Below are 15,072 nucleotides of genomic sequence, written 5' to 3'. Positions count from 1 at the left end.
AATGGTGTCGCAATCGGCAGTGAACTCCCTCGCAGGATATTGGACATCTACTGTTCTTTCAGCTTTGCTTTGAAACAGCTGGATGCTGCTCTGCATCAAGGTTCAAGAATGACTAAAAATACCAATCAACAGCACTGGATCCACAGGAACATAAGGCGAGTCTGCTGGCCCATAAGGCTAATGGACCAGCTATTCCAGCATCATGTTCTCAAGGTAGCCGGCCAGATGTTTATGCGAAGCCTGCAAACTAGGCATGAGCACTCTGCCCACCTGTGATTCCCAGCTCAGAGGCATATAATGCCTTTTGACAATGGAGGTAGAACATAGCCAGCATACCCTTTAGTAAATTATTGAACACTTGCATTATTTAACTTGGGAAGGGCTCACAGCTGCTCAGTAAGCAAACAAGGAGTGTGTTGCAACTCCATCTGCTTGAGGAATAACGTAAAGGGGACTTTTTCTGTCTTTGTACAGACTGGGAAGGAATGGACGGCACCTGGGGAGTTTGGGAAATTCAAGAGCCAGAAGTCGAGGCCAGTGAAGTGAGTGAACTTCTTAGCTGCTGCTTCTGTTTTGCCCAGCAGGCTGCAAGCCTACTCAGTTGTCACCGACCACCAAGGACCAACGCAGCCTCTTGCCCTGCATTAAACACGATCGGCATGCATTCTCCCATACTGATCTCCAGGTTTTTTAATACTGTTTTAGAACATTGCAACTTCAAGTGTGTGTGTGTGTGTGTGTGTGTGTGTGTGTAAGTTAAGGTTACCAGACATCCCCATTACCCGGGGACAGTCCCCGGATTTACAAACCACTCCCCTGACAAAATCCATCCATTCCAACTGAAGTTGAAAAGTGTCCCTGGATTCATTGAAAAAAATCTGGTAACCTTAGTGTAAGTAAATTAAGCTTTATCATCATTGTCCTGCTTAAACCTTAAAATAACCTGAGAGTGCCTCCTGGTGGCTATTATCGGTATTTCCTAGAGACAAACTAATTTCTCTCTTTTCCCTGATGAGATAAATTTCCCCTAAGATTCCCTAAGACAAACGTGCCATCTGAAAATTAGCCACCCACCCTGTCTTGTGTTGCTCTGTTTCCCTGCTTTGAGGAACTGGAACTCTGTAACTCTTGAGGTGCATGCACAGCACATGTTTGAAGCGCAGTCTCTTTTCCTGTGCTCTGGGTGTTTCTTCTGCTTCTAGATAATCACACCCGCACCATACATGGCTTCCCCCACGAAAATATTGGGAACTGTAGTTCACCCTTCACAGAGCTGCAATTTCCAATACCCTTAACAAACTACAATTCCCAGGATTCTTTGGGGGAAGTCATGTGCTTTAAATGCATGGTGTGTACACAGTCCAAAGGGCTGAAGGCTCCACTGTGACTCTTACCCAGGCAGGTGCTCTTGTATACTCCTAGCCAGGGACTTCAGCTGTGGTTTTGAAGTTCCTGCCTGGATCACCATTTCCTTAGTTCCTGAGAGAGACAGGAGGGTATAGAACAGCCCAGGAACCCAACCCAGGCAGCTGGTGTGGCAATCTCAACTCCTGAGGCAGGGATGGTTGGATCCAGTGACTCCATGGTTTATGGTTTCTAATCCTGCTGCTCCTCCAAGGACACTTCAGGTTCTAGGTCTGGGCAGGACTGAACTCTGACACTCTGACAGTCTTTCAAATTGCACAGATTGATGCTGTCAGCAATGGCAGAAAGTATTCCCCATCTTCCATGGAGACTTTGCCGTTAGATGAATTGACTTGTTCATTGCCTAATTTGAGCAAAGATGAAGGAAATTATAGAATCCAGTGGCTATATCCCTTAGCTGGAAGGAATAATTCATCAAAGGCTTAAATAGAACTCCAACCTAGTTTGAGTTCTTGGAAGACATCACTGTACAGAACCAATGGAATCCACCCCCTTTTGACCAAAGAGTAGTAGTCCAAAGTGATGTGGCTACTTCAGTTTCCATGATTGCTTAAGTGGGGAAAGGTGTTCTGCCTTAATAGTGTTTCTTTGTCCACTTCTCTCTCGCAGGTTGTCTGCCACAAGCAAGTACTACTTTGAGGTGCTACACAAGCAAGATGACAAAGGAACAGACCATGTGGTAGTGGCAGTGAGTACTCAGGCTAGGGCTGCATTCAGATGGCACTTTATTTCATCATCCCAACATTTCCTTCCCAACTTATTTTTGCATTTTTATGTGATCTATCCCACATGCTCAGAGAAGACCAATTAATTGATCGCTTGAAATGTCTGACATACTCCTGAGTGTTGCATTGTTGTTGCTGTTTTTAATTTAAGAAGACTAGAAAATCACGTACATCAGGCAGATGACAAATACTAAATTCGATTGAGCAACCAAAACAGTAACTGCAATGTATTCTTCCAGTACTATACATCTAATAATGCCAAAGGAACACACTAAGCTATCTCAGGAGCAAGGATTAAATTAAACAATGAGCAATGAGTGTTATTTTTTATAGTTTTGCTTATCCGTTTTTGCCTGGATATTCCTCCTTTGTGAAAAGCCTCACTATCTTCACGCACAGTGTAATATATTAACAGGATCTGAAATTGGGAAAGGATTCCTTGACTTTGTAGATCACAACTGTATATTGTGTACCGAATTACCTTGGACCAGTCATGTATAAGTACAGAAGAGGTTAGGGCTCTTAATAGTTGTGCAGAAGAGGAAATTTTAGCAAGGGCAGCCTTTTCTACACAACTATTAAAGGTACAGGAGCCCCCATGCTGTCTCATTTCGGCCACCAGACCTGTATAGCAGTCCACCAGGGCAACAAATCTCCTGGCTTTTCTGCTTGCTAGAGATCTGTTGAACCACAATATGTAAGCAGTGGACTTTATATAGCTTGGCAAACTCCTAGTCGTGTGGGTCTGTTGCAGACAGATCTCTCTTTCCTTTCCTAATTGTCAAATTTATAAACTTTGAATGCATCTGTCTTTCTCTTTCAGTGGAAGCTGAATGACCCAGAAACCAAGTTTGCTGTTATTGACTCTGAATCCCTCTCCCTTTATGCTAGTAAGTATCTTCCCCTCCTGCCCCCCAGGACTAATAAGGCTAAATGGGCTTTTTGTTGCTGTTAGTCTTCCTTCCTTCCTATCAACAGAAAAGCTTTGACTCTAACCGCAGCACATCCTAGGCAGATGCAGAAATATTGCACTATACCCTTCACTTCATACCAGGTTTATTTCATAGGCTTTTGAGAGGCACTGAGCTTTGAGGGAGGGCAGAAAATAGCCTGGGAGGCTTGTGAAATGGGACTTGCATGTAATTTACTGAAATTTGGAATTCAGGTTGGGTTGCCAGATTAGCATTTAAAAATATGGAGCACTTGGAGCTGTGAAATCCCTTGAAGCTTGTTAGCAGTATGTGACAGAATTGACAAGAGTTAGAGTTGCAAGAGGAAGAATATATCCAGCTGTCTTAAGAAGGTGAATTATTCTTTCTTCCTTCCTTCCTACCCTTTCCCACTATTTCTCTCCCCACCCATCCCAATGTGCTTTAGATGAAACACTTTTGAAAATGGACGAAGTTGGTCACATCCCGCAGACACTGGCTACGAATCCAAAACAGATTGTGTACAATCAGGGTGCAATGGAGCACTCAGCTGACATGCTCAAGCCTGACCCCCGGGACACCATTTATAAATGTAAGCATCTAGCTTGCTGCCAGAGCATAGGATTGCAGCCTTAGATGGCTTTGCTTGGGGCTGATCTAGAGCATCTAGATACAAAAGAGAACAAGCTCCTATGTATTTAATGGTTAGTAGGAGCTCTCTCCCGACTGCCTTACGCCGATCTGCTTCTGTCATAGCCTCTCATTTATTTTCTGTTTCTCAGTGCCTCTCGTAAGGAAGTCACAGTTGCGCAAGATCCTTCCAGACTGCCCTTACAAACCAAGCTACCTGGTCAATGGATTCCCTCTGGAGCGCTATCAAGGGCTTCAGTTTGTAAGTCTTAATTCTCAACTCAAGTCTTTGCCCAGCTTGCAGCTGCTGCTAACATTGAAGCTTAGGTTAAAGGCTGGCTTTCCTTTTAGGAAGCTGTGTGTAGTTGTCCACAGTGGCATGTGAAGTTAGTGGATCTATTGCTCCACTGTCATTTTTGTGTGTGCTTGCATGAACTTTCTTTCAAAGTGGTAGCTGGATGTGAGCTCACGTGGCGATGCCCAAGCTCAGTAGCTAAGATTGCCTCTGTTTTGCTTGCTCTGCTCCTCTAAGTTCAAACATATCTTCTCCACTTATCTTGGGGCCTTAGTAGGGGGCAGCTCAATTCTGGTTGCCACACATTTGATTGGCTGAACACCAATGGCATTCATTCTTTCTCCAATTTAGGCGCTAACTGGGATAACTTGCCACATTGAGTTTACACTTTCTTTTAACCAGTTCACCCAGACGAGAACATTCCTGTAACATGAAATAATGAATCTCTGTAGTGCAGAGCTTTACAAACTTTTCATGTTGGTGACACACATTTTAGACATGCATCATTTTGCATCACAGTAATTCAGTTTTACTAGGAAACCGGAGGTTAAACTATCCACTTTCCAGCTCCCCGCCCCCCCAGAAGGAGCGTGGGGTGTGTTCACATCACACACCTACACACTGCAGCCAACACATGAACGTGTCGCGACACATAGTTTGGAAAGCTCTGCTGTAGTGGATCAGACAACATCTCAGACCTTAAATGCCTTATGGGAAATGCAGTTGATTATTTTGAGCAGTACTTGATGGTCATTTGAGTAGCATAGATTCTCAGTTACCCTGAAATTGCAGCTGCTGTCATGTGCTTCACTGTTTGTTTCTGCTACAGAAGAGTTAAACCCAGGGCTTTAAATGTTGTTCTTGTTAGCATATATCAGCTACCTTTTTCAAGCTCAAAAATAAGGAAAAGAGCTTCTAAATGTTTACAGATGGTTATCTCTCCTCTTTCGTTTTGGAATAAGTGACTACAAAATCAATAGCATGACCGTTGTTCTTGGTATGGAAAACTAAGCATCTCTCTCAAAATTCTACACACGTACACAACAGCCAGTATAAATAAATCTGAGGCAAGTTTATTGATTTTTGGGCTAATAGACCTGAGCTGTGCTCTGAAAAGTTTGGCTGTCCCTGATCACACAAAATAGTCCTGAAGTTTAGTTTTAGTACTGATATTTTTTGTGTGTGGATTCCTCCCCTCCCTTTCTAGGTCCATTTATCATTTGTATATCCCAATGACTACACTCGTTTGACGCACATGGAGACACATAACAAGTGCTTTTACCAGGAAAATGAATATTTCCTGAACAGGTAAAGCCTTCCTTCTTGGTAACTGAACTCTGTTGCTTTGTCACTGGTAAGCAGGGGCTGAATTTTAGGAGAAAGGCATTTCTAAATAAAATATGTAAACTTTTTTTTTGCTATAGAAAGTCTTTTCAGTAACTTGGTTCCTGCTAAACATGATGGGATCTGAGGGTGCCGGGTGCCTTCAGAAAATCAAAAGGAAAAAAGGAATAAAGACTGCTTCACACCGGATTATTTCCTACGTGTTTTTCTACATGGAAAAGAGATCTGTATTGCCTTATGCAAGCAGAATCTAAAGCTGCTATTGTTGTTTGTTACAACCAAGGTCCTGTTCACTGCCTTCACTTATTCAGTTAGCATTTATTATTTGTTTCTGTATCTAGCATGGAGTCCATGTCAGCTTACAGTATATTTTTTGTTTCTGTCACTCAGTCCATGTAACTATATAAATCCCTCTTCTTTTTATCTAAATATCTGGCTATCCAAATGCACAAGATACTCCCTACCCATAATATTTGTGCAAAAGAGAGTTCGCAGTACCAGTATTGCAAGAAATATTTTTAAAGAAGCTGCAAGATACTTTTGGAACTGAAAAATAAGTAGGTTGCATTGCCACAAGGTAGATTACAAGTGCAAGGGAATAGCATAAACATGCAACCTGCTACCTGCAGCCTGTAAGTAGTACAGTCCAAGCGGACTTTTACCACTTGTCAGGGGTTCAGGAGCAGAGGCAAGGGCAAGGGAGGAAACAGAGAGCGAGGGGGAGGAGGCAGAAGAAAAGATGAGTGATGACGACGACCCGAGATCTCCGAGTCTTTCCAGTGAATCAGAAGATTCACAGAAAGGAGCACCAGTGGCCAGGGCAAGGGGGGAGCCTAGGGGGACACCCCAGGAAGATAGAGCCAGAGGGGACTCAGAGGGGAGCAGTTGGAAATCGGGACCAGCGTCACCGCCAGAGAGCAGGGAAAAGGAAGGGCGCCAGGGATCAAGCGCTGGCAGCTCACAACAGGGGGGAGGGCACGAGTCAGGAGTGGCCACACCTCCATCGGGGAGCGAAGAAACGGTCAGACGGAAGGTGGAAGGTTGGGCGCGCGAGCCAAGTTCAAATGCACAGGAAGGTGGCGCAGTAGGCAGCCCGGAAAGGGAGCCAGGTCCTAAAGCCCGCCGAAAGGAGGGAGAAGAGTCAGGGGGGTCAGCGTCAGCGTCAGAGGAATCCCGGAAGGAAGAGACCCCGGGGGGCAGAGGGACCCAGAGAAGAACAGTCAGGCGGAAAAGGTGGAGCAAGGCTAGGATATTAAGTTGGTGTACAAGGGGCGGAGACTCAGATGGAGCTTCGCCGATCTAACCATGAGACGTAGAGTTGCACGCAGCAGCTTGAGAATGGAAACTGTAACTCAATAAAGACTTTTATTTAATGATCGCTGGCTAGCGTGATCCTCTGTGAGCTAGGATCTGGAAGCAGCTCTGACAGTAAGCTCCATCCCTAGATTGTGGGCATCTACGTCCTCGCGGAGAGGAGAGAAAGCGGGTGCCTACTAGCGAGCTCACGAACGGCAGACAACATGACGGCCGAACAGCAGATAGTGGAACTCAGAGAAGCAGTGACACGACTGAATGCCGAGGCTCTTGCATCCAGGAAGAGAGAGGAGGACGCAGCTGCCGCCTACAGGGATCTCCAGGTCAGGTTGGAAGTGCTTACGAAGCAAGGGCAACTGACACCCAAACCGGAGGGGATTGGGTTGGGGAGACGAACAGGCGGTCTGGTCTCTCACTTCGATGGGAATTTGCAACAGTACCCCAACTTTAGAGCAGATGTAATGTGTGCACTGCAACTGCTGAACAAAGACTTTAGAGATGAGCAAGAGAAGGTGGGATTCATCATGTCCCATTTGCATGGAGATGCTAAAGCATGGCTGCGCAATTTGTGGAGAGATAAGGATCCGGCGCTCCAAAATGCGGATGCCTTTATTAAAGCGATGGATGGGTGCTTTTTATCAAGCATTGACGTGGATCTTGCTCGGCAGGAGATACATGGACTGAAGCAAGGGAGGGCCAGCGTAAGGCAGTACCATGCCCGCTTTTTCGCTTTGGTCAGTGCCCTGGAATGGGACAGAGATTCGGCTCCTGTAAGAGACCTGTTTTGGGAGGGATTGCACGGCTCGGTTAAAGATGAAATTGCGAGGGGGGAGAGACCCCGGACCACGCAGGAGATCGTTCAGAGGGCACTGGCGGTGGGGGTGCGGCTGGAAGGACGTCCGTGGAGCAGGGACGAAGGGCGTGGAGGGCGCGAACCAGCCAGGGGCTCCTCCTTCCTTCCCAGAGAAGCAGCGCGTGCGCAATCCACGCCTCCGCCAGGAGGAGGAGCGGAACCTATGGAGGTTGGAGGTGCAAGGGCTCAGTCAGCAGCCAGAGCCCTAGCACCGGCAGCAGTGAAAGCGAAGCCTCCTAGAGGGAACAGGAAGTGTTACATCTGCGATGATCCACAGCATATGGCGAAAGAGTGTCCCCAGAGGCTCCACAAGCACACTGCAGCCTCAGCAATGGTAACTGCAGCAACGCAGCAAGGACAACCACAGCAGGGAAACGAAGGAGTCTGGTTGGAAGAAGAGGCACTGGGGCCCAGCCAGACGTGTCAGTGAAGCAGTCCCCAGAGATTTTACAGCCCATGGACCCCCTCCCGCCCAAACCGGTAGTGAAGCTCACCGCGTCGCTCCAGCTGCCCAATGGAATCACCATGGACGTGCCAATCACCATTGACTCCGGAAGCAATGCGGACTTTATAGGGCAGGACTTTGTCGACCGGCACGCTATACAGTTGCTGCCTGCCACGCTGCCCCTGCAGGTTGTCACGGTGGATGGCAGGGAGCTGCTAGGGGGGCAAGTGGTGAAGCAGACGCCACCAATGGTGATGCGACTTGGGAATCACAGGGAAATCATCAGCTTCAATGTCACTCAACTATCGGACACGCCCATTGTATTGGGCATGAGTTGGCTGGACAAGCACAGCCCGACGCTGGCTTGGTACCAGAGGCAGCTGACCTTCGGCTCTTCCTTTTGCGCTGAACACTGCATCGTGCCCAGGCAGGAAGGAGGGGAAGAGGAGTCACAGCTGCAGCTAGGCACGCTGCAAGCGGTTCCCCACAAGTACGCAGAATTTTTGGAGGTTTTCTGCGAGAAAGAGGCAGACAGGCTACCCCCCCACAGACCATATGACTGCAAAATTGACCTGCTGCCGGGGGCGGCGCTGCCCAAAGGGAAGCTGTATTCCATGTCTGAGGACGAACTGCAGGAACTCAAAGAGTTCATAGATCATAATTTGGAGCGCGGTTTCATCCGAGAGTCCAAGGCAGCGGGGGGCAGTCCGGTATTCTTTGTTAAGAAGCGGGACACGCCCCAAAAAAGACTTGTAGTGGACTTTCGCATCTTGAACAGTGTGACCAAGCCATCGGACTTCCCCATGCCCCGAATCGACGACCTCCTCGCAAAGGTACGGAAGGGCAGAGTGTTCACCAAGTTGGACCTGCGAGGGGCATACAACCTCATTCGCATGCGGGAGGGAGATGAGTGGAAGACAGCCATGTTCACGCCCCTGGGCACCTACGAATATAGAGTTATGCCTTTTGGATTGCAAAATGGCTCCCACGTTTTTCAAGCTTTCATGCATCACGTGTTGGCGGGGCTCCTCTACAAGACGTGCGTCTGTTTCTTGGATGACATCCTGATCTTTTCGGAATCGCAGCAGGAGCATGACAGACACGTCAAGGAAGTGCTGAGCAGGCTACAGCAACATAGGCTTTACGCCAAGCTGGAGAAGTGCCAATTCGACGTGACCGAGGTGGATTTCCTGGGCTACAAGTTGTCTGATAAAGGGCTCGCCATGGACAGCGCCAAGGTCCGAGCAGTGTTGGATTGGAAAAGCCCACGCAACCGGAAGGAGGTCCAACGGTTTGTCGGCTTCGCGAACTTCTATCGCAAGTTTATCAAAGGCTTTGCGATGCAGACAGCGGCCATCACGGACACGCTCAGCTCCAAGAAAAAGAAGTTCATCTGGACAGAGCAGGCGGAGCAGTCCTTTCAGGCACTCAAGCGTCTCTTCGCGTCGGAAGAGCAGCTGCTTCATGTCAACCCCAGCAGGCCGATGAGGGTGGAGACAGACGCTTCGGACAGAGCCGTGGGAGCAGTCCTGCTGCAGAAAGACCCGCAGGGGGTTTGGAGGCCGGGAGCGTTTTACTCAAGGAAGCTCAGCAAGTCCGAACAGAACTACACCATCTGGGACAGGGAGTTGCTGGCCATTCATGCAGCGTTCAAAGCGTGGAGGCACTTCCTGATCGGCGCCAAGCACACGGTGCAGGTCTGCACGGACCACAAGAATCTAGAGCACTGGCGCACGGCACAGTTCCTGAACCAGAGGCAGATACGTTGGGCTGAGTTCTTTGCGAATTTCGACTTCCGAATAGAGTATGTCCCGGGGGACACCAACATCATGGCGGATGCTCTCTCCCGTAAGCCACAGTATCTGGAGGAGGCAACGCCAGCGGCCGCCATGCACATCTTCGCACCGACAGTGTGGGCGTGCGCGGCGGCAACAGTTGACCTGGATGCGGTGCGACGAGCGTTGCAGGATGACTCCTTCGCGCAAGCAAAGATGGCAGAGGTGCACAGGGGCACGGCAGCGACCGACGAGTTCCAGATGCGAGATGGTTTGCTCATCCGTAAAGGGGCCATCTACGTGCCGGGAGACGAACTTCGCGCCAAGGTACTGCAGCAGCTGCACGACGCACCCACTGCCGGGCACTTTGGCAAGGAGAAGACGGTGGAATTAGTAGCCAGAGACTTCTGGTGGCCCGGAATGAGAGGGGAAGTCGCGGACTACGTGGCGAGGTGTGACACCTGCCAGAGGTCCAAACCAGTGCACAGACCGCCGGCCGGACTGCTGGAACCGCTGCAAACTCCGTTCGAGCCATGGGAGAGAGTGGCCCTGGACTTTGTCACGGATCTGCCCAGCTCGAGGGGCAAGACGGCTGTGCTGGTGGTGGTGGATTTGTTCTCCAAGATGGCACATTTCATTCCGTGTGCGAAGGTGGCCACGGCGGAACAAACCGCCAAACTGTTCATAGACCACGTGTTCAAGGTTCACGGTCTGCCGCGGTCTATTCTGTCCGACCGAGGGCGACAGTTCATCTCAAACTTCTGGCAGAGGCTGATGGGCTTCCTGAACGTCAAGATCAACCTGGCGTCGGCTAGACACCCGCAGACCAACGGGCAAGCGGAGCGGGTCAATGCCATCATGCAGCAGTACCTGAGATGTTATGCGAATCAACAGCCGGCGACGTGGGTGGATTACCTGCCTCTCGCCGAGTTCGCCTACAACAACACGAAGCACGTGTCCACGGGGGTCACGCCGTTCTTCGCCAACAACGGGAGGCACCCTAGAACCTTCCCGGGACTGGAAAGAATGGGGGAGGGGGAGCCGCAGACAGCAGATGCGTTCGCGTCGGAGTTGCAGGAGGTCCACGATCAGCTGCGGCGGCACCTGGAGCTGGCTAAACACGCATACAAGGTACAAGCGGACAAACACAGAAGGGTTGGCGAAGAGATCCATGTGGGAGACTGGGTCTGGTTAGCAGCCCACGCAGTGCCGGCCAGGTCGTTGGCGAAGAAGAAACTAGGGCATAAACAACTGGGGCCCTACCAAGTCGAAGAACAGGTCAACCCGGTGGCTTTCAGGCTGGCTCTTCCGGAGGGTTCCAGAATGCATCCGGTGTTCCACAGATCGGTGCTCACTCCCTACAAGGCACCTCACAGGTTTCAGGAACCAGGAACGGCACCGGGTCCGCTCCGAGAGAGAACCGGGCAAGGGGGAGTGGCACAGGAGGAGCGCATCAACGAAGTCACGGAGATTTTGGACTCCAGATGGGGGGAAGAGGGGGTAGAATACCTTCTCGCCAAGGAGGGCACCCCGGCCAGTGCCAACAGCTGGGTGCCGGGCTACGCTTTAGACGAACCTCTGCTCAAAGAAGAGTTTCATGCCCTCTTCCCACATAGGCCAATGCCAGCAGACTTTTTCGACGACTGGCTTTTCACGCCCACGCTTTCAGCCAGCACGTTCCGGGGGTTCGACTCGGACGAGGAACCGACACGAGACGCCCGTTCCCCAGAGGGGTCACCCTCGGGATCTGCTTCAGAACCCTCGTATTGGTGGGATGATCGACCAGAGGAGCAGTTCCGCAGAAGGTGGCTGGAGGGTCCAGGACGAGCAACGTCTCCAGAAGGCAACGAGGGAGAGACGGACATGGACGTTTTCGGGGACGACCCGGGTTTCGAGCACGGCGGCACAGAGATGGAAGCGGAGGTGACCGTCGTCAACGAGAGCAGGGAGGAAGAACCGGAAGACTTCGGATGGCGGCCCGCCACGGGAAGCGAACTGTATCCGACATTCGTTCCCCTGACACAGCAGCACCCAGATCCCGCACCGGAAGGAGGGGAGGGGGGAAGAGGGGGCTTCGAGGGGGGGATGGATGTCAGGGGTTCAGGAGCAGAGGCAAGGGCAAGGGAGGAAACAGAGAGCGAGGGGGAGGAGGCAGAAGAAAAGATGAGTGATGACGATGACCCGAGATCTCCGAGTCTTTCCAGTGAATCAGAAGATTCACAGAAAGGAGCACCAGTGGCCAGGGCAAGGGGGGAGCCTAGGGGGACACCCCAGGAAGATAGAGCCAGAGGGGACTCAGAGGGGAGCAGTTGGAAATCGGGACCAGCGTCACCGCCAGAGAGCAGGGAAAAGGAAGGGCGCCAGGGATCAAGCGCTGGCAGCTCACAACAGGGGGGAGGGCACAAGTCAGGAGTGGCCACACCTCCATCGGGGAGCGAAGAAACGGTCAGACGGAAGGTGGAAGGTTGGGCGCGCGAGCCAAGTTCAAATGCACAGGAAGGTGGCGCAGTAGGCAGCCCGGAAAGGGAGCCAGGTCCTAAAGCCCGCCGAAAGGAGGGAGAAGAGTCAGGGGGGTCAGCGTCAGCGTCAGAGGAATCCCGGAAGGAAGAGACCCCGGGGGGCAGAGGGACCCAGAGAAGAACAGTCAGGCGGAAAAGGTGGAGCAAGGCTAGGATATTAAGTTGGTGTACAAGGGGCGGAGACTCAGATGGAGCTTCGCCGATCTAACCATGAGACATAGAGTTGCACGCAGCAGCTTGAGAATGGAAACTGTAACTCAATAAAGACTTTTATTTAATGATCGCTGGCTAGCGTGATCCTCTGTGAGCTAGGATCTGGAAGCAGCTCTGACACCACTTGATTCTACTGGTTGCATAAAATGACTCCCCTTAAGCAGAAGAGATGTTTAGCAGAGCAGAAATGTTGCATACTGGCTAAGCTTAAAGAGTGTGGCAATTGTAATGCCTGGGTTTGCTTTTTAACTCCTGCAGATTTGGATTCTCCAGGTATGTGAAAATGGACAAGCCAGAGGGGAGGAATTCAGATTCTGAGGAAACAACTAAGTTGCCAGGTATGGAAAAACCTGGAAAAGTTGTTTTATGGTTGACTAATGAATGATAAAGAAGAGAGAGACTGCAATGGGCAGAATCGTAGGAGGTGGTTTCATATCTACATCAAACGAGGAACAACCAGAATGGGAAACATGGCTGACTAAGATGCTTAGTTCATATGGAAGCATGTCCACCCCCCTGTTCAAAATGCAACAGTTATAGAATCATAGAATTGCAGAGCTGGAAGGGACCATGATGGTCATCTAGTCCAACCCCCTGCAATGCAGGAATCTTTTGCCCAATGTGGGGCTCAAACCCACAACCTTGAGATAAAGCGTCTCATGCCCTACCCACTGGGCTAAATGCATCAAAAGAGAAACTTGGGATGCCTGTATTTTTCACCTATAGGCCAGGGTATTGCTAAGTAGTTAAAGGACTTGGGGCACAGGTTCATGACACAAATTTGCATATGCTAAATTTTTATATATGGATGCATCTGGAAATTAAGATGATGGATGACTGGATGGTCATTGCTCACCAGTATTGCACTATTCAGGCTGCATAAACACTGTACCTTTAAAGCACATGAATTCCCCCAAACAGTCATGGGAACTGTAGTTTGTTAAAGGTGCTGGGAACGATAGCTCTGTGAGGGGGAAACACCAGTTCCCAGGATTCTTTGGGGGAAGCCATGTGCTTTAAATGTATGGTCTGTATGAAGCCCTGGTCACCATGTAAGTGTTGGGATTTTAGCTCCCACAAGCTGCCAGCTCCAGGATGTTGAGTTAAGAATTACTTCAAAATTAAGAAGAGAGAGCGAGAGAAAAACAACAACAACCAAGGCACAAGATATGTAATTGTGTTTGATCTTTTCAGGCTATGAAGGAGAAAATTTTGATGATGCTCAGTATGAAGACCCAGATGACATGCATCCTCCATTAAGCTCCTCCAGACCCAAAGTGAAAAGAGCTCCCATCCTGGCAGCGGAGTATGCCAATGTTTATGATTATTCCCCACTAAAGCCTCGGACTCTCCTGTCAGTGGCTGGGAAAGGTACACAGAGCAAAGCTGCTAAAAAGCGGGTAATGACATTGGTCAACCAGACCAACAATAAAACCATCCCAGAAATAAATTCACCAGTAGGAAGGCTGTATCTGAACAGCAGAAACCAAGAGAACTCTCCTCTCCGTGACAGAAGTGCCCATGAGTTGCCAGCTACCAAGAGGAAAGGAGGAGATGAGGGCATGCAGACTAACAAAAGGACCAAAGGGATTGGGGAACAAAATCCCATCAGTCGCAAGGATTCAGCTGGAAGTATCCCAAGAGAGACCTTGGTTTTTAATGCAAACGGAAACATGGACCTGTCATCACTAGAAACCACAGAAACGAGGCAATCCCAGGTGCTTGACAAAGGAGCAGGGAAGGCAGCCCTCCGGGAACAGCCTGCTCATGAGGACCAATGGCTTAACCAAGTAGATTCGTATATAGCCCAGCACAAGGCAGCAGATGCTGCGAATGTCATTTTAGGAAGAGTGGATCTGGATCCCCAGCCACCTGTCAGGACTGATTCTGCCCAGCCAACAGTGCACAAGGTGGAGGATGAAGAAAAGGTGGTGGTGGTTGAGGAACAGGAGGAAGAAGAAGAGGAGGAGGTGGAAGGGGAGGTAAATGAAGAAGAGGAGTTTCGTTACATGCCTGCATTTGACCAACTAGTGAACTGGCAGCAGACTTTCAGGGCAAGTAACTTGGACTTCCAGGTGCTGCGGACAGACTGGATTGACCTGAAGTGCAACACTTCAGGGAACCTGCTGTTAAAAGAGAAGGAAGCCCTTGAGGTCACTCATGCATTCCTAAAGAAGCTCAACCAGAAGAACAAAGGGTAAGCCAAAAGTCACCTTGCAGACTCTGGTCCTTATTAAGGCTGGCAACTGCAGCATGGAACAGACTCTTTGGGTCTGGATAGGTAGCTAAAAATGCTGTCAGATCTCATTGTGAAATGAGGACTGAGTCACTCTTCATCCTTAAAAGGGATGTTTGGATATGTTCTTCTGTAGTCTTGGGGAGCTAGGAATGAGCTCTGATTTCATCTGGTCTTTATCTTTTGGCATTTTCACTGTCACATTGAGTGCTACAGACTTAAACTTGGAACCTTTTTTTAATTCACTGCATTTATATCACACCTTTTCATCCAAGGAGCTCAAAGTGGTGTACATGATTCTCTACCTCCTCATTTAATCCCCACAACAACCCTGTGAGGCTGAGAGGTAGTGACTGACCCAAGGTCACC

The 15,072-nt window shown here is 49.6% G+C and overlaps 1 protein-coding gene across 1 annotated transcript in view; it reads left to right on the top strand.

Moving 5' to 3' along the window:
• The window catches only part of B4GALNT3 (beta-1,4-N-acetyl-galactosaminyltransferase 3), a 69,725-nt gene that overhangs the window by 45,636 nt on the left and 9,017 nt on the right, over positions 1–15,072 (top strand). The window contains exons 7-14 of the mRNA XM_080971593.1: positions 475–542; positions 2,035–2,113; positions 2,974–3,040; positions 3,528–3,671; positions 3,862–3,971; positions 5,212–5,312; positions 12,726–12,805; positions 13,662–14,664. Coding sequence (XP_080827719.1) covers positions 475–542; positions 2,035–2,113; positions 2,974–3,040; positions 3,528–3,671; positions 3,862–3,971; positions 5,212–5,312; positions 12,726–12,805; positions 13,662–14,664 — 1,652 coding nt within the window. The remainder of the gene's footprint in view (positions 1–474; positions 543–2,034; positions 2,114–2,973; positions 3,041–3,527; positions 3,672–3,861; positions 3,972–5,211; positions 5,313–12,725; positions 12,806–13,661; positions 14,665–15,072) is intronic.

Source organism: Podarcis pityusensis (genome assembly GCF_964106645.2).
Source record: "Podarcis pityusensis genome assembly, chromosome: 10".
NCBI lineage: Eukaryota > Metazoa > Chordata > Lepidosauria > Squamata > Lacertidae > Podarcis > Podarcis pityusensis.
The sequence above is the reverse complement of the archived record's forward strand: the minus strand, read 5'-3'. Positions and strand labels throughout refer to the sequence as shown.